We start from the raw sequence: 19,416 nt of genomic DNA, 5'->3' as shown, positions 1-19,416 counted from the left end.
CGGCATCTGCAGCAATGCAGGACTTTGAATGTCTGATCTGATTGTCCGCGTCATCAGATCAGCCAAGATGGCGGACGGAGGTCCCCTCACCTGCTCCGTCCATCTCCTGGGGTTTTCTGCACTGATCTGCCTTCCAGCAGACCAGAGCAGAAGATCGCCGATAATAATGATCTGTGCTATGCCCTATGCATAGCACTGAACAGTATTAGCACTCTAATGATTGCTATAAATAGTCCCCTATGGGGACTATAAAAGTTTAAAATAAATGTAAATAAAAGTTTAAAAAAGTAGGAAAAAATATTGAAAAAGCCTTTCCCCCATATTAATACACAAAAGCATAAAAAAAGATAAACAATAAACATATTTGGTATTGTCACTTGTGTAAATGTCTATAAAATTATAATGTTAATGATCCGCTATGGCAAACGACGTAAACATAAAAAAAAAAAATTCTGCTTTTTTTGTCACATCAAACTGCAAAGCAATTTCATAAAAAGTGATTAAAAAGTCACATATGCGCAAATGTGGTACTAAAACAAACTACAGATCATGTTGCAAAAAATAAGAAAGTTAGAGGTGGTCAAAATAGGGCAATTTTAAAACGTACTGATTTTGTAAATAAAGTTTGAGATTTTTTAAAAGCAGTACAATAATAGAAATGTATGTAACCATGGGTATCATTTTAATCGTATTGACCTAGAGAATAAAGAAAACATGTAAGTTTTACCATAAAGTATACAGCGTGAAAAATGTTAGCAAAATTATGATTTTTGTTTAAATTTCCCTAACCAAAAAATAATTTTTGGGGTTTACCATACATTTTAGGGTAAAATGAGTGATATCCTTACAAAGTGCAACTGATAGACACGAACTGTACCCAAGGGCAACAAGGGGCCCAACTAATAATAATAACCAAACGCCTGGGCTGTAGCCCAGGGTAAAAAAAAAAAAAAAAACCTCTATAAGTAACCCCTAAAACATAACCTTTATTGTGTGATTATAAAAACGTGTAAATCCCAACAAAAATATGTTAAAACTGATACCAGAATTGACCAAGTTATATAAATATAACATATTGGGAGTTATCATTCCCTGGAGAGAATGTGCAATTGCCTCTTGAAAAGGCTTTGGTAACAGCAAAACATGTAGAGGCTGGAAATATAGTGATCTTTTAAGTGATTATAGAAATGGCCAAGTAATATAGCGGTCCCTGCAGGGCCGTGCACATTCTCTCCAGGGAATGATAACTCCCAATACGTTATATTTATATACCTTGGTCAATTCTGGTATCAGTTTTAACATATTTTTTTGGAATTTACAAATTTGTATAATCACACAATAAAGGTTAGTGTGTTACTTATAGAGGTTTTTTTTTTTTTTACCCCAGGCTACAGCCCAGGGGTTTGGTTATTACCACAAAGTACAACTGGTCATGCAAAAAACAAGCCCTCATATGGGTCTGTGAATGGCAATATAAAAGAGTTATGAATTTTAGAAGACAAGGAGGAAAAAACGAAAATGTGAAAATAAAATTGGCTGTTCCTTAAAGGGTAACTCTCATTAAAAATTTTTTTTGCTATTGCACTCCTTATGGTAAATAGTAATATTTCTAATATCCTTTTTTTTTTTTTTTTTTTTTTTTTTTTTTATAAATGAAGTTTTCTATGTTTTATTTGTGCTTAAAAAGCTCTAGAGCACATTTCCCCCCATCTTATCCACAGACTTTGGACTGAAGCCCAAACACAAGAAGTGTAGCCTGGAGTCATATCTCCTCTCACACTTAACTGCCATAAGCTGTTGGTTGGACACACCTACCTCAGCACTCCAGGCTGCACTTCCTGTGTTTGGGCTTCGGTCCAAAGTCTGTGTATGAGATGGGGGAAAATGTGCTCTTGAGCTTTTTAAAGCACAAATCAAACATAGAAAACTTCTTTTTTTTTAAACAAAGTATATTAGAAATACTTTTTATTTACCATAAGGAGTGCAATAGCAAAAATTAGTTTTAATGAGAGTGCCCATTTAAGGTCAAAATGGGCTGTGTCCTTAAGGAGTTAAAGGGGTACTCCGCTATAAACATCTTATCCCCTATCCAAAGCATAGGGAATAATATGTTAGATTGCGGGGGTCTCCAGGCTTGCAGCTTCCGCGTTCGTGACGTCATGCCACACCCCATCCATTCATGTCTATGGGAGGGGCATGACGGCTAGTACATAGCCATCACGCTTCATACTGAAGAGGTGAATGGAGGGGGCATGGCCACCGGTATCACTAGTCATCGGGCACGGAGCGAAGTTCACTCCATCCACAGATTGACTGGGGTGCCGCAGCAGAGAATGTGGGGGTCCCCAACGGCGGGACCTCCCGCGATCTAACACCTTATCTTATATCCTTTGGACAGGGGATAAGATGTTTACAGCAGAGTACCCCTTTAACCCCTTAACGACGCAGGACGTAAATGTACGTCCTGGTGATGTGGTACTTAACGCGCCAGGACGTAAATTTACGTCCTGAGCATAACCGCGGGCATCGGAGCGATGCCGGCATCATGCGCGGCAGGTCCCGGCTGTGGATCGCAACCAGGGACCTGCCGGTAATGGCGGACACGCGCAATCCCGCGGATGTCCGCCATTAACCCCTCAGATGCTGTGATCAATACAGATCACGGCATCTGCAGCATCGCGATCACTTAACAGGATGATCGGATCGCCCGCAGCGCTGCCGCGGCGATCCGATCATCCTGCACGGCAGACGGAGGTCCCCTCACCTGCCTCCGCTGTCTTCCGGGAATCTTCTGCTCTGATCTACCTTCCCGCAGACCAGAGCAGAAGATGAACGATAACCCTGATCAGTGCTATGTCCTATACATAGCACTGAACAGGATTAGCAATCGAATGGTTGCTATAAATAGTCCCCTATGGGGACTATAAGAGTGTAAAAATAAAAAAAGCTAAAAAATAAAGTAAAAAAAATGGGAAAAACCCCCTCCCCAATAAAAACGTAAATTGTCCCATTTTCCCTATTTTACCCCCAAAAAGTGTAAAAAAATTATTTTATATACATATTTGGTATCGCCACGTGCGTTAATATCCGTTCCAATAAAATTAAATGTAAATGATCCCTTACGGTGAATGGAGTGAACGTAAAAAAAAAAGTCCAAAATAGCAACTTTTTTATAACATTTTATTCCAAAAAAATTAATAAAAAATGTAATAAAAGTTTTGTATAAGCAAATATGGTATTGATAAAAAGTACAGATCACGGCGCAAAAATGAGCCCTCATACCACCACTTATATGGAAAAATGAAAAAGTTATAGGTCTTCAAAATAGGGGGATTTTAAACATACTAATTTGGTTAAAAAGTTTGCGATTTTTTTTAAGCGCAACAGTAATAGAAAAGTGTATAATCATGGGTATCATTTTAATCATATTGACCCAGAGAATAAAAAACACATGTCAGTTTTACCATAAATTGTACGGCGTGAAAACAAAACCTTGCAAAATTTGCAAAATTGTGGTTTTCTTTTTAATTTACCCACATAAATAGTATTTTTTTTGTTGCGCCATACATTTTATGGTAAAGTGAGTGATGGCATTACAACGGACAACTGGTCGCGCAAAAAACAAGCCCTCATACTAGTCTGTGGATGAAAATTATGATTTATGATTTTTTGAAGGGGAGGAGGAAAAAACAAAAGCGTAAAAATAAAATTGTCTGAGTCCTTAAGGTCCAAATGGGCTGAGTCCTTAAGGGGTTAAAGCATTTTGTTCTCACTTTTAAAGGAAATATATTTTTGCCATCATTACTTTTGTATTGCTGCATAAATCATAATTTTTATTGTATAGTGTACTGTTACGTGTTTTTCACGATTTTGTGTAAAATCACAACAATAAATGTGTAATCCCCCCTAATATTAACCTTTATATCCCACTAAATTTGAATACAATGGATTTGACTTGGAGATAATATTCACATGGCTATCACTTGTTTATCTGGCTGCTTACATTATTTTGATTTGATTAATATATTTTTTAAGTAGTAATTGCCCTATAGATGGTCGGTGTAACAGATCTGTGGGAGTTGCTTGTGCCATGAGTCAGTGTGAGAAGTGGATAGTTCATGCACTATCACACCATGGGATCTCCCTTTGCGGATGTGGTCAGCGTTGTGCAGTAAAAGGCTGATAAAGTGCAAGTTGTTGGAGAATACAAACATATCTCTTATTGGGACAAAGAACAGACTGCCAGACGCAGTCCAAGGCAATGGCTCATTCTTTTCTTCAAATGTTGCACTGACATCTTCAGGCCTGAAGAAGTTGGATGATATTCATGGCTGTGAAATAATAATAATCATACTGTAGATATATACAGACGTGGACAAAATTGTTGGTATTCTTCTGTAAAGAGAGAAAAACCCACAATAATCCCTGAAATAACTTGCAACTGACCAAAGTATTGATGAATTAAAATTAACTGAAAACTGATAAAAATCAGACATTGCTTTTAAATTGTGGTTTAACAGAATCATTTTGAAAAATAAATTAATGAAACTGACCTGGACAAAAATGATGGAACCCTAAACTTTTTGTTGCGTAGTCTTTTAAGACGGTCACTGCAGTCAAGTGATTTCTGTAACCCTCAATGGGGAGGATTATCAAAACCTTTGCAGAGGAAGAGTGGTGCAGCTGCACCTACCAAACACTATTGCCTCTTTCTTTTCTAAGAAGACCTCTGAAAAATAAAAGAAGCCAGATGATTTGTTGCTATGGGTAACTGCACCACTCCTCCTATACACAGGTTTTGATAAATCTCCCCTCATGACACTTCTGCACTTGTCTCAGGGTATCTTGTCCCACTCCTCATAAGATACTGCTCCAGCTGTCTCAGGTGTGATGGTGTCGTCTCCAGACCGCAGGTTTCACCTCTTTCCACAGATGTTCTTTTGGATTCATAGCAGGGCTCATAGGAGCCACTTCAGAAAAGTCCAATGTTTTGCTCTTAGCCATTATTGGGTGTTTTTAGCCCTTGAAATAACATCAAAGTCTGACCTTAAAGGGGCTTTCCATGCTAGTATGATTGAGGCTATCAACCTGGTACACAACAACCCCCCCCCCCCCCCCCCCCCCTTGAATTTACAGGCCAAAGCTTAAGGCTGCACTACTAAGATCCGATTAACAACATTCAGATTTTTGTTTTTAAGGATTTTTTTTTTTTGTCAAGGAGACCTATGCCCTTTCCAAAGAATAGGGGATAAGATGTCTGATCGCGGTGGTCCCACCGCTGGGGACCCCCACAATCTCTCCTGCAGCACCCACCTATCTCAGCTGCACGAACTGATGATCGCTCTGTGTCTGAAGACTCACGACCATGTCACGACTCCGCCCCCTTGGGACATCACACCCCGCCCCCTTAATGTAAGTCTATGGGAGGGGGCATGACGGGGATAATATGTCTTAGGGCCGGAGTACCCCTTTAACCATGATCTGCACCAATATTCACACACAAACTGTAGGTTCTGCCTTGGCCAGATGCACAGTATCTATTGATGTAGCTGTTTATGGCCATTTCTGGTCGAGGAAGCCCATGTAAGAACATGCATGTACAGTGCAGGTTTTGTCAGCTATGTGCATATATCCATTGTGTTCTTTATGCTATCGTAGAGCCGATATATTAAAATTGCAATATTCTATTCACTGAAGAATCTGTAGGGTCTGCGGAGGTAACAAAGCTTTCACGCTTCTAATGCAAAAGCAGTGTAGTGAGAAGTGACTTTTATTTTTTATTTATAATTTTCCATGTACACTCTGGATAATAGATGACAACACTCATTCAGTCTTTAACATCAAAGCCGAGACACAGAATGGATGACAGAACTGGGAGCTGGAACGCAAAGGTAGTAGACAACAAGCGCGAGCGAGAGCCTGTTTACTGGATTGAATTTGTTAGCATGCTGTCTTTAGATATTGTTCCCGTGGGAGCCTGAAGGATACGTGCTGCAAGAACGATGATTTAACATCTGAAAATGGTACTTAAAGAGTTTTCTGTCATAATAACGTGAGGGAGCCTACTGAATGGGTCCTGGGGACCTCATGTCTTCTATTTATCTAAATGTCTCTCAGGATTAACCCAGTCACTGCCTGAGGGGATGATTACGCAGTGCTAGACAGTCCCCTTGAGGCATAGCAAGGGTTAAGGGTGCCATAATTGAATGTCTTAAAGTGCACGTCTACATAGTTCTCTTCTGAAAATGTGCTAGTCTGCTCTCCCCCCCTCGTCATACAGGTGTATGTTACTGGATGAAAAATACTACATAAAATTGGTATATGGGATGTATTGTGATGATCTGGGTCTATAATAGACAACATAGAATTGTGGCTCAAGTTTATTTATCTCGCTTATACCATGAGTTATCTTGCATTAACTCCTCACAATGAAGAATTGATGAGAAGGATCAGCATGGAGTTGTAGCTAACACGTCAGAAAAAAATGTATACCATTCATGCTTAGTTTGGCCCTAAATTGGCACATAGTAAAGGAGAGTTAAAGAGTACCTTTCATCAAACCATATTTTGTAAACTAACTCCAATTATATTTATTAACTACTCTTAACACCCTTTCTGCCCTTAAATTTTTTTCCAAGCTTTAAAAAGCTCTGTATCATATCTTTTCCCTTGCTCATATTGTGTGAGCTCCCGGCAGGAGAAAGTGGGCATTCCCCAGCAGGCGTGACATTACTGAAGCCTGTGAGTGCTGTGTCTCGCCATGTCCCGCACGCACTTTCTGAGTTTGGACTTCTGCAAGTCAAGGAGGAGACCAAACTAACAGTTTGACTTGCACAGGGAACAGAACAGAGCCACCCAGTGGCCATTTTTTTCAATGACATTAAAAACATATAAAGGTTAAGAATTTCAACATCAAGTAAATAGCAAAGTGTCTTATAATTACATAAGGAACAATATATTAAAAGTTTAGTTGGGTGACAGGTACTCTTTAAATATGATGAAATTAAATTAGGTTGGCACTAGGGATGTCCCGATACTGGTATCGGTATCGGGGCCGATACTAGCTATTTGCATGGTATCGGGGACTCGTTTAATGTCCCCGATACCATGCCCGATACCTGCTGCCGCTCCACTGTCCCGTTCTCCCGTCCTCCGGGCCGCATCATATCATCCTATGGAGGAGCATGTGACTCACACGTTACTCCGCCTCCTCCCCTGCTCCCGGCGTAACGCTACGGAGGAAGCAGAGTGACATATATGTCACATGCCCCTCCATAGGACGACATGATGCAGACCGGAGGACGGGAGAACGGGACAGGGGAGCGGCAGCACCCGATAGAGGAGGTGAGCTGCCTGCAAGGAGGGGGGCTTCTACTAATGTCTACCGGGGGGCCCTAATGCTGTTTAAATGCTGGGGCCTGCTGCTGTTTAAACGGGGGACCCCTGCTGCTTTCTAAATGGGGGGCCCCTGCTGCTGTCTAAAGGGGGGGCCCTGCTGCTGTCTAAAGGGGGGACCCTGCTGCTGTCTAAAGGGGGGCCCCTGCTGCTGTTTAAAGGGGGGGCCCCTGCTGCTGTCTAAAGGTGGCCCTGCTGCTGTCTAAAGGGGGGCCCCTGCTGCGGTCTAAAGGGGGGTCCCTGCTGCGGTCTAAAGGGGGGCCCCTGCTGCTGTCTAAAGGGGGGGCCCTGCTGCTGTCTAAAGGGGGACCCCTGCTGCTGTCTAAAGGAGGGCCCTACTGCTGTCTAAAGGGGGGCCCCTGCTTCTGTCTAAAGGGGGGCCCCTGCTGCTGTCTAAAGGGGGGGCCCTGCTGCTGTCTAAAGGGGGCCCTGCTGCTGTCTAAATGGGGGTCCACTGTCTAAAGGGGGGCTGTGGTCTACAGGGGGGCTGGTGTCTACAAGGGGGGGGGGGCTTCTATTAATGACTGCCAGGGGGCTGCTGCTAATTTCTGCAAGGGAGCACTACCTACTATAAAGACAATCTTACTGCAGAGTCACCTGCACTAACTTGAATTTATAGGTAGATGGTGCAGGTGACCCGGTTTCTACCGCTGCTCACCATGTAATCATAGGTCTCACCGCCAATGCAAATTCCCTGTTCTGCCCAATGGAGAAGAGAGAAATCTTGGCTCATACTACAGCAGCCGCCTCCATTGTACACAACAAGGACCGACATATCATACGGTAAACAGCGACAGAAACCGCGTCACCCTGCTGTCAGATTCCCTTTAAAATATAAGTACTCGTACTTGGTATCGGCGAGTACTAGAATTAAAGGAGTAGTCCAGTGGTGAACTCAGTGGTGAACAACTTATCCCCTATCCTAAGGATAAGGATCCTAGGGGATAAGTTTGAGATCGCGGGGGGGGGGGGGGGGGGGGCGACCGCTGGGGCCCGCTGTGATCTCCTGTACGGGGCCCCGACAGCCCGCGGGAAGGGGGCGTGTCGACCTCCGCACGAAGTGGCGGCCGACACGCCCCCTCAATACAACTCTATGGCAGAGCCGAAGCGCTGCCTTCGGCAATCTCCGGCTCTGCCATAGAGATGTATTGAGGGGGCGTGTCAGCCGCCGCTTCATGCGGAGGTCGACACCCGCTATCTGGCCGGAGAGCCTGGCCCCCGTACAGAGAGATCGCAGGGGGCCCCAGCAGTCGTACCCCCCGCGATCTCAAAATTATCCCCTATCCTTAGGATAGGGGATAAGTTTTTCACCACTGGACTACCCCTTTAAAGTATCGGTACTCGTACTCTGTCTTAAAAAAATGGTATCGGACATCCCTAGTTGGCACTATATATTCATGTTAGTGCCATTAAAAGTGTTTATTGGAATTTTTTGATTGCTAATACATATAATGTTATTCCAAAACTTGAATTGACCTACCGTAATAGTCCAGTCATGGGTTCTTTTTCTTTTATATATGATCAAAAAAAAGTTTCAGACTGTTGTGGCTTCTTGTTCTTATCAAGCTTTCAGATGAAGCTCTCCCCAAATCAACCTTAATGGGGTAGTCCGTTGCCCCAACGTTCGGAACAGTTTATTCCGAATGCTTGGAGCGGGCGGCGGGGGTCATGACATCTTGGCCATGCCCCCTCATGACGGCATGTTACGCCCCCTCATGACGGCATGTCACGCCCCCTTAATGCAAGTCTCCCATAGACTTGCATTGAGGGGGTGTGGCGTGACGTCACGAGGGGCATGGTCATGACATCTCGACCCCCGCCACCCACACCCAGCATTCTAAACGAATGCTGGGTGCTGCACAGAGATCCTTTGGCTAGGGGATAAGATGTCTAGAGGCAGAGTACCCCTTTAAGAATGTTTTTCCCATTAGAAAATTCAATTGGTGATTGGTTATAGTAGCAATGTTTAAGCGGCGGTATGGGGGCTCATTTTTTGCGCCATGATCTGTACTTTTTTTTGATACCACATTTGCATATAAAAAACTTTTAATACATTTTTTATAATTTTTTTTTAATAAAATGTATTAAAAAAGTAGGAATTTTGGACTTTTTTTTTTCGTTCACGCCGTTCACCGTACGGGATCATTAACATTTTATTTTAATAGTTCGGACATTTACTCACGCGGCGATAAAAAATATGTCTATAAAAAATGTTTTTTACGCTTTTTGGGGGTAAAATAGGAAAAAACGGACGTTTTACTTTTTTATTGGGGGAGGGGATTTTTCACTTTTTTTTTACTTTTACTTTTACATTTTTTTTACATTTTTTTTTACACTTGAATAGTCCCCATAGGGGACTATTCATAGCAATACCATGATTGCTAATACTGATCTGTTCTATGTATAGGACATAGAACAGATCAGTATTATCGGTCATCTCCTGCTCTGGTCTGCTCGATCACAGACCAGAGCAGGAGACGCCGGGAGCCGGACGGAGGAAGGAGAGAGGACCTCCGTCCGGCGTTCTGAATGATCGGATCCCCGCAGCAGCGCTGCGGGCGATCCGATCGTTCATTTAAATCGCGAACTGCCGCAGATGCCGAGATCGCGGGCGTCGGCCATTGCCGGCGGGTCCCTGGCTGCGATCAGCAGCCGGGATCAGCCGCGCATGACACGGGCATCGCTCCGATGCCCGCGGTTATGCTTATGACGTAAATGTACGTCCTGGTGAGTTAAGTACCACCTCACCAGGACGTACATTTACGTCCTGCGTCCTTAAGGGGTTAAATATTATACTGAAAGGTTAATTAGCTTTCTATGAAAGTTGACCCTCCTAGGGACAGGGACTGATGCAAATGGTGGCTGTCCCTATACAGTGCCCAAAAATATGTACAACAAAATATAAATACCTTAATGCAATGGTCTCCAAACTGTGGACCTCCAGATGTTGCAAAACTACAACTCCTAGTATGTCTGGACAGCCATTGGCTGTCTGGGAATGCTGAAACTTATAGTTTTACAACATCTAATGGTCCACAGTTTGGAGACCACAGTTTTTTTTTTAGATTCCCTTATGGAACTAAGCTAAAGCATTCCATGACTCATGGACATTTAAGAGGGATTTTTAGGAGCTCAGTATGGTGAGCTATTGGACTGTCCATGTACATTCTTTACATGGGGGACCATATATAGTAAATCCACAGGGGACTATTAGGTTACTTTTTCATATAAGAAGTCAAAAAGGTCTTTGACTTTCTTTCCAGTGTTGTGGGTCTCATTTACTTATTAATGCTGGTATCTTATTTGGCACCTCAAGCACAAAGACCTTGTTTCTAGACTAATATTCATCTGTGTTGATGGAATGTATCAATACCTGAATATGTTGCACAGTAAGCAGGAGCATTTCCTTCAAGAACATCCGAACTGTATTTGATCGTTCTTTGAATCCTAGTGGTATGGGTTGATATGGTATAAAAGAAAGGGAAATCGCTCCCGAAACAGATGCATATGCTTATTTGTCTTTGATTTCTGCTGTGATTAATGACCTCATTTTACATCCCCAAAAACAGTGTAAATATAGATGTGACTGCACTGAAATGGCTCTTTTTACTAAGTAGTCAGAATTAATTGCCTCTTAACCTCTCCTTCCCCTGCACCCTTTCTTCACACTCTGTTGGTTATGAAGCTGTACGCTCTAACTGGATTCATTCAGCGATCACCTCTTTCACGTACAAATGTTAAATTAGTGTTAAGAATAAATTCATACCCTGAATCCATCTTATTGTTTTAACTACATGTGATATAGCCCCTTGAAGTAATGCTTTTTTTTTTTTTTTTTTTTAAAAGCTCAAACATTTTGAAATTTATATATAAAAAAAGCTGTCTTGCATTTTATAAAATACACTGAGCTTACAGGGGTTTAAAAAATAAAATAAAAAAGAATTTCCCTAATTAAGGCCTAAGGTTTCTTTTATTTTTTATTACACTAAACACTTGACGTGACTGACACTGTTGTTGGGGCGGAAAACTAAGCCTTACAGCATTTTTATTGTTATTATTTTTTATGCTATGCACCAGAATTGGTCTTCGTTGAGACCTGAATCATTCATATGTCTGGAAGGGTAAGGTTGGGGAGGATAGGGGGGCATCAAACAAAGAAAACATCATAATACTGATGGTCTTGTGTCTTTTTGAAGTCTATCAAGAGCGAAGACTGCCTGCTTTTTGCTGCAAGACAAGCCTCTTGGTACAAGTAACTGTTTTCTACATTAGGTACTCCCCAGAGGTAGTAGTAAAATATCATGTCCCTGCATGACATACGAATGTGAAATCTACCAGAAAGGAATATTTATGACTATTTTATGCTTGATTTGACTTGGATGACATCTGTTGGAAGACAGGGACTGGACAAAGAGAGAGACGCTCGGGGGCAAATGTTAACAGAATTGCTTAGTTGATGCTGAGTTAGATTCGTCCACTTACTGCCAGGCATAACACAGGAATCGTGTTAGGCAAAGTGCAGTTGACAGAAATTCACTGTTGTGTACAAGCTACAATGATAAAACCATCCTCAAGAGTTTAAGCAAGATGTTTTCTTTTGTTAGTAGATCTCATGAAAGGTTTAGAATTTAGGGCAACACATATGTATTGGTTTTCTCGAACAAGGCCAGTGGACAGTGGTGCCCATTTCAGCTATTTACCACCTTTATATTTTTAAGATTGGCATATGGGTGGCGCTCCATTGGAACCATAATATATTACTAACCACTCCACACCTTCCTCCCATGTTGTCCTTGTTTATACTTCAGAGTACAACAAAACTTTATACCAAGTTAATGCCCTCATCTGACCCTACTGAGGACAGAGATTGGTGTGAATGATGGTCGTCCCTATATAGTGCTTAAAATATACCTAAATACCTTCAAAATAGGCAACAACAAACTTTATACCAAGTTCATGGCCTCATCTGCAATGTTCCTTTTTTTGCAACGAAAAAATATTTATGGATTTTTAATTGTTTTGCTTCAAGGGAAAGACTGTGTCTATATTATACCCCTTTATCTATTTCCACTGGATCTTACACGATCATACTTTTTTGTACTAAACCGAACTAAAAGCTGGAGTGTAGTGAATAGTAATTCTGGATAGTTATAGTAGGGTTTCTATCAATGATGCATTGATAACATGGGGAATTAAAGATTTGTATGAATTGAGTAGTATATGAAACCTATAATGGAGTGATGCCTCATTGTATGAATATCTCAGAGGAGGGCGGTGTAATAGTCCAATGTATTTGAACACTTGTCGGTAGTTAAACACTATAATAGGCAAGAGGTATTTTTACATTGGATGATGGAAGGCAGTTGCTGTGGCCTGAATGTGAACCTTGCCAAAGGAGTGATACAACAATTAGGCTATTTTTACCCTGGGTTAGGCAATGTCTGTTGCATATATATGTTGGGACACTCCCTGATGTATACATTTGACATATGCCTATGAATTATGCCACTTAGTAACATCCATCATACATAAGGTCCCATGTAAAAAAAAACCTTCTACATCTTTTGTTTTTGTTTTTTTATTGGTCTTAACTCAATGGAATGATGCAGAAGTCTTTAGTATTCCATCTAGAAAAGTAATTAACTCACGTTTGGCCTCAGTAGGGTAATGTTGTCTTTGAATCAGTTTACCGTAAGCTTTGGAACCGATCCTGGTGTTTACCTTAAACAGGCAGTGCTTAAAGGAGATCTCCAGTTCTGAAAAACTTATGTTTCAGATTGTGGGGGGTCTGTCCACTGGAACCTCCCGCGATCTCCTGTACGGGGCCCCCGCAGTCTTCAGGAATGGGGCATTTCAACCACCGCATGAAGCGGCGGCCGACACGCCCCCTCAATACAACTCTATGGGAGAGCCAGAGCGCTGCCTTCGGTAATCTCCGGCTCTGCCATAGCCCTGTATTGAGGGGACGTGTTAGCCACCGCTTCGTGCGGTGGTCGACATGCGCTATTTGGCCAGAGAGCCAGGGCCCCGTACAGGAGATCGCGGGGTGTCCCTGTGGTCGGACCCCCCACGATCTGAAACTTAGGATAGGGGATACGTTTTTAATACTGGACTACTCCTTTACTCCTTTCATGAGTCACTACTTATTTAACACAGTATGAAAATAGATATATGTACAGTATATACAAACTTCTACATCTTTTATTTTTATTTTTTTATTGGTCCCAGCTCAATGGAATGATGTGGAAGTCTTTAATATTCCATTTAGAAAAGTAATTACTTTTACTTTTGGCCCCGGTAGGATAAGGGTGTCTTTGGATCAGTTAAATGTGAGCTTTGGAACCAATCCTGGTCCTTACCTTGAACAGGCAGTGTTTAACACAATGTGAAAATAGACTTATCTATAGACAATTTTAAGGAATCGGAGAGGCTGAGATATGGTCACCAGAGACTATGTGAGAAGAAAATGAAAACATTGGGTTCATTCTTGTTGAGTGGTGATAGGACATGAGTGATGATACAGCTGTAGGGCATACAAGACCATACATCGTAAAGCTGAAGAATGAGAGTATTTAAGCATATCGATGATATTGAAACCCAAAAGACATAAACGAGGAGACCAGCTGAAATGTTGGTTAGGTCAGATTAAGGGAAGCCAGATAAATGAACTTATGGAATTAATCTGCGTAAAAGTAGGTAGTCCTTCATGGTAGAGGTATAAATAGTCACATACTTTGCAAGTGCTGCCTTACAGCGCACCACAAGGAGCTGTGCTACAGAGATAGTCTATCCAAGAAGCAAAACGAAAAAGAAAAGAAAACATATTTTTAGGGAACGTGGCAAAAAGTTTCTTGAATTCTGTAGTGTAAGCAAGGACAACTTGGGAAGAAGGTGTAGAGAATTTTGTATAAAATTATGGTCCTTATGGATAACCATTCACCAGCCACCCTCAAAAAATGTCATAACCCATAAATGCCTTAGATTTGTGCTTCCAATAAAATTAATTAATGTTGTTGTTTTTTTTTTTGTTAACCATGATCTCAAGACAACAACATGACACTTACATAGCTGTATATTACTGTTATTTTTATGAGCTTTTGGGAAAAGACTATATAGATGCTCAAGATCAAAACCTTAATCTGTGTTACCAAAGGCAATGGGTGGACCCCATAGGCCCAAAACAAAATCTTGTTGTTTGAAACAGTCCACAGCGTTCCTAGAAATAGTTTTTACTGCTATTTTTTTCAAGTGTTGCCCTAAGACTGTTGCACTTTTCCACTGTTACAGTATAAGGCAATACGGTAATATACAATGTGCCCATGTTCACACCCTTAAGGAAGCCACTTGCTCTCCTTTGTTTGACATACTTGTCCAGCAAGTTTTACCAGTGTAGCTCACAATGTTTTTATGAATTCAGCAATGAATTTCAGGGTGTAGAACAACATGGTTTTGTTTTATCTCCTTATTTATTTACCTTACCTGTCTTATCTATTTATCTTAGATATGTTTTATGACAGCATTGCATTCAGCCATTCACGCCAAGGAGTAGGATCGATTTTTGCACAGTAATCATGAATGTTTTTACAACAGCTGGCCATGTTAGAGTTGGCTTAGGGAAGATTTTCATTTCTAGAAGGTTCGGAAACCAGCACATTTCTCTGAATGGTTTACATTGCCGACTTCATTTAGGAAAATAATGAATTAGCTGTTCTCTGTGGGAAAGCAATTTAAAAGTTCTCAGCTTGAACTAGGGATATCTGTGTCCATCCCAAATATTTGAGGTTTCTAAAATTTTGTATTTTCAAGTTGGGAAATATTGCCACTTCCGGGTGAATAAGTGATAATCCTATAACGCCATGTTTCTAGTTTAGATCATCACATATCCTACATATAATGAGAGAGTCTATCTGAAGCCTCAGTTGATTGATCTTGGGAGAAATTGACATTGGTTAAGAAGATGACACTACACATTAGACACAACTTGGTCAAGCTCAGTATCAGCCGACTCTTCCCTGACAGCATATCCTGAACAAAGATTGGGCATGTTGCATTTCCTCATGTCTGATCCATTGTTTACATGGGAGAGAAACAGCTCTTCTCACCATGTAAATTTTAAGTTTGATCTGTTATTTATTATTTTTAGATCTCTTTTTTTAGCCTATTGTCATTGATCCTACCTCAACCATCCTATTGACATAATATTGACATTTTATGTTATTGAGTGAGCATGTGTGGGTCCAGGACAACTTTGGCAACTGACGCTGGTGTTGGAATGTGTCAGTACAGTAAAGCCTTTGTGTATCTACCTATCAGGAGGCCACATCAAGAAAACAAATGTTCCTTTGGCACTTTATTTGCACAGTGATGCTCCTAGCATGCCCTAGTAAATTGGGCTGTGTTGTAAGTCCCACTTAAGTGCGTGGTCGGGAGCATCACTTTGCAGGGAATATCAGTAAAAGGTCAATTCTGGCAATCATGTGCATCCCAGTTATTGGAATTTCACCAATTAGAACTTGTGGTATATCCTAGTGATGTGCTATCCCCTCCTATGATCAAAAAAAACCCTTTACTTCACTATGGCACCTTGATAATGTTGTTCCATTGTGCTGTTTTTGAGAAATCTTGATTAATAGCAATATGCAAATAAAGGTCTTTGGTGCACTGGGGTGTTACTGTGCCCCAGGTGCACTGCTACACCAGCCTGCCAGCTTTTGTAACTATGCTTCCTAATAAATGTTCATAGGCCTCCCCTGCAGTGACCCAGCCCAATCCCACTCAGAAACCTTGTGCTTGCTGGTCACCACTGCATTCATTCTCTATTGGAGCCGTGGACATAGCTGATTGCTGTACGCAGTTGGGCACTCCACATAGGGGATAACTAGACTTGTGTTATTTTGTAGCCTCACTTTACCAAATGGATTTGGTTTATGTTTTTTTTTTGTTTGCATTTGCCTTTTAATGATGTGTACTATATATATATATAAACCAGTTGAGCAATAGACAAGCAAGACATGGGTAAATGAACAAAATAAACAAGGAAAGGTGATAAATACAGATAAACATATAGTACCTTGTGATATAGCACCTGTTAGTGCATGCTCTCGTAAATCCACAGCAGTTAAACCGGAATAGTTAACAGCACCTGGAGACCAGTGCTCCGGGACCTCTGCCAGGATCCCGGAAAATAGCAGCTTGTGTACAAAATAACATCAAGACGGCATTGTACACTGTTATTAACAGGATCACAAGTAATAAAAAGTGGAAGGGAATAAATAGGAGAGCGTGGAGCTTTGTTTTCAAATATTTAGAACAGTGGTCCCCAACCTTTGGTTCCCCATCTGTTTTAAAACTACAATTCTTTGCATGCAGCTGTCAGGGAATGTTAGAAATTGTAGTTCTGAAACTGCTTGAGAACCACAGGTTGGAGACCACTGACTGAATGATGATAATCAAAAGCTGTTTTTATGTTAAAGGGGTATTCCGGCTTTTTACATCTTATCTCCTATGCAAAGGATAGGGGATAAGATGTATGATCGCAGGGGTCCCGCCGCTGAGGACCCCGCGATCTCGGTCCAGTTCCCAGTATACTGTGCTGGGCACTGCCTCTGAGACGGGGATGTGATGTCACGACCACGCCCCCTAGTGACATTACACCCATGCTCCTAGTGATGTCACGCCACACCCCCTCACTTCATGTCTATGGGAGGGGGCCCCCTTCCATAGACATGAATGGAGGGGGTGTGGTGGGACGTCACTAGGGGGGCGTGGCCGTGGTGTCACGTCCCGGTCTCGGAGGCAGCACCCGGCACAGAATGCCGGGGGCTGCACCAAGATCGCTGGGGTCCCCAGCGGCAGGACCCCTGCAATCATACATTTTATCCCCTATCCTTTGGATAGGGGATGAGATGTATAAAGCCAGAATACCTCTTTAACAGAATAATAAGGAAAAGTACATTTATGATTGTTAAATATGTATGATATACAGGTAGAAAAGGTTTGCATAGAATTTAACCTACCTCTTTTTCTTCCTCCTGTTCTCAGTAAGTGCAGGAGTGTAACAATGTCCAAAACAATAAAAAACACTGTACGGATGTCAGGGAAACTGGTCAGGACACAAAGGGTTAACAGGGACAGAGCAAGATACAAAACACAAGTGATTAACTGACAGACAAAGAGTAGCCTAACAAGCCAAGTCCAAACCAAGATAGAAGCAAAGGTACCAAAAAGCTAAGGAAAGAATAAACGTGTAAAAATTTGAGGTCAGAATACACAGAATAGAACAAGGTAGGAGCAGTATAAGAGCAAGTGCAAACAGATTCAAGCACAAGCCAGGAATGGCAGGCTGGCTGGGAATTTATATCCACCTGAAATGGGCATGGGGGACGACACCAAAAGTGATTGGGCCAGGCATTTTCACAGCAACACATAATGCTCCAGCTGAACACCAGTAAGCCTAACCTTTCTGCCGGAACTAGGTCGAGTCATGACACAAACATTTCATACATTGCTCCTAAAGGGGTTAATCAGGATTATAAAAACATAAGTCCTTAGTCCTCACCTGTCCTTAGGTTGATTGTGGTATTGCAGCTCAGTTCCACTGAAGTAAATAAAGCCAAGTTGTAATACCACACACAACCTGAGGTGTGATGCTGTTTTTGGATTAAATCTGTTTTTCATACTTTGTAACATAGTAACATAGTTTGTAACGTTGAAAAAAGACGAGTCCATCGAGTTCAACCTAAAAACCTACTGTTTTGATCCAGAGGAAGGCAACCCCCCATGAGGCTGATGCCAATTGCCCGATGACAGAGGTAAAACTCCTTCCTGATCCCAATATGGTGATCAGAATAAATCCTTGGATCAATGTTCTATCCCCATAAATCTAGTATCCATAACCTGTAATATTACATTTTTCCAGAAAATCATCCAGGTCCCCCTTGAACTTGTTTATTGAGTCAGACATCAAAACATCATGTGGCATGATAGTTCCATAGTCTCACTGCTTTTACAGTAAAGAATCTCTGTCTGTGATGCAAGTGAAACCTTCTTTCCTCCAAAAGTATAGGATCCTGAGAACAACAAACCCCCCCCCATGCCGGCGAGTGCCGCAAATCGCCAATCAATTCAGATCGGCGATTTGTGGCAATTCCGGGCTGATCGGGTCTCTGGTACCTGATCGCCCCTTAAATAGGGATGATCAGAGCTGGTCGCAATCCTGAAGGATAGGAGCGAGGTGGCAGGACTGAACGGCGAATCGCAGGGCAGGTGTGTGTGTGTGTGTGGGGGTGGGGGGGGGGGGTGACAGTTCATTTCCCCTATTCTGCCCTCCCCTAGAAGTCTGGGCAGAGCAGGGGAAGATGGTGGCGACAGCTGTGGGGGCCAGCGCGGCGCGGGGACCTGCGCAGGCAAGTGCATGCAGCGGGGGCGGCGGTGTCAGATGCAGCAGTGAAGATCGCCGTAAAGCCTTTGGCTGTCTGGGTATTCTGGGAGTTGTAGTTTTGCAACATCTGGAGGGCCACAGTTTGGAGACCCCTGTACAGGGGTCTCCAAACTGTGCCCTTCTAGATTTTGCAAGACTACAACTCTCAACATGCCCAGACAGTCCAGGCATGCTGGGAGTTGTAGTTCTGTAACATCTGGCCCTTCAGATGTGGCAGAACTATAACTCCCAGCATGCCTGGACAGTCTCGGCATGCTGGGAGCTGTAGTTTTGCAACATCTGGAGGGCTAAAGTTTGGAGACTACTATACAGTGGTGTCCAAACTGTAGCCCTCCAGATGTTGCAAAACTACAACTCCAAGCATGCCGAGACTGTCTGGGCATGCTGGGAGTTGTAGTTTGGCAACATCTGGCCCTTCAGATGTTGCCAAACTACAACTCCCAGCATGCCTGGGCAGTCTGGGCATGCTTGGAGTTGAAGTTTTGCAACATCTGAAGGGCTACAGTTTGGGCACCACTATAAAGTGGTCTCCAAACTGTTCTCCTCCAGTTGTTGCATAACTGCAACTCCCAATATGTCCT

At 42.3% G+C, this 19,416-nt stretch overlaps 1 protein-coding gene across 7 annotated transcripts in view; it reads left to right on the top strand.

The window, feature by feature from the left end:
• The window catches only part of FOXP1 (forkhead box P1), an 837,055-nt gene that overhangs the window by 558,708 nt on the left and 258,931 nt on the right, over positions 1 to 19,416 (top strand). For 4 of the 7 annotated variants that reach the window (XM_056524614.1, XM_056524615.1, XM_056524617.1 and 1 more), the window contains one exon: positions 5,814 to 5,891. The exons of the other annotated variants lie outside the window; for them this stretch is intronic. In XM_056524614.1, coding sequence (XP_056380589.1) covers positions 5,814 to 5,891 — 78 coding nt within the window. The remainder of the gene's footprint in view (positions 1 to 5,813; positions 5,892 to 19,416) is intronic. 7 annotated transcript variants of the gene reach the window in all.

Source organism: Hyla sarda, chromosome 6, assembly GCF_029499605.1.
Source record: "Hyla sarda isolate aHylSar1 chromosome 6, aHylSar1.hap1, whole genome shotgun sequence".
In the NCBI taxonomy this organism is placed as follows: domain Eukaryota; kingdom Metazoa; phylum Chordata; class Amphibia; order Anura; family Hylidae; genus Hyla; species Hyla sarda.
This window is presented reverse-complemented; position numbering and strand designations above follow the sequence as displayed.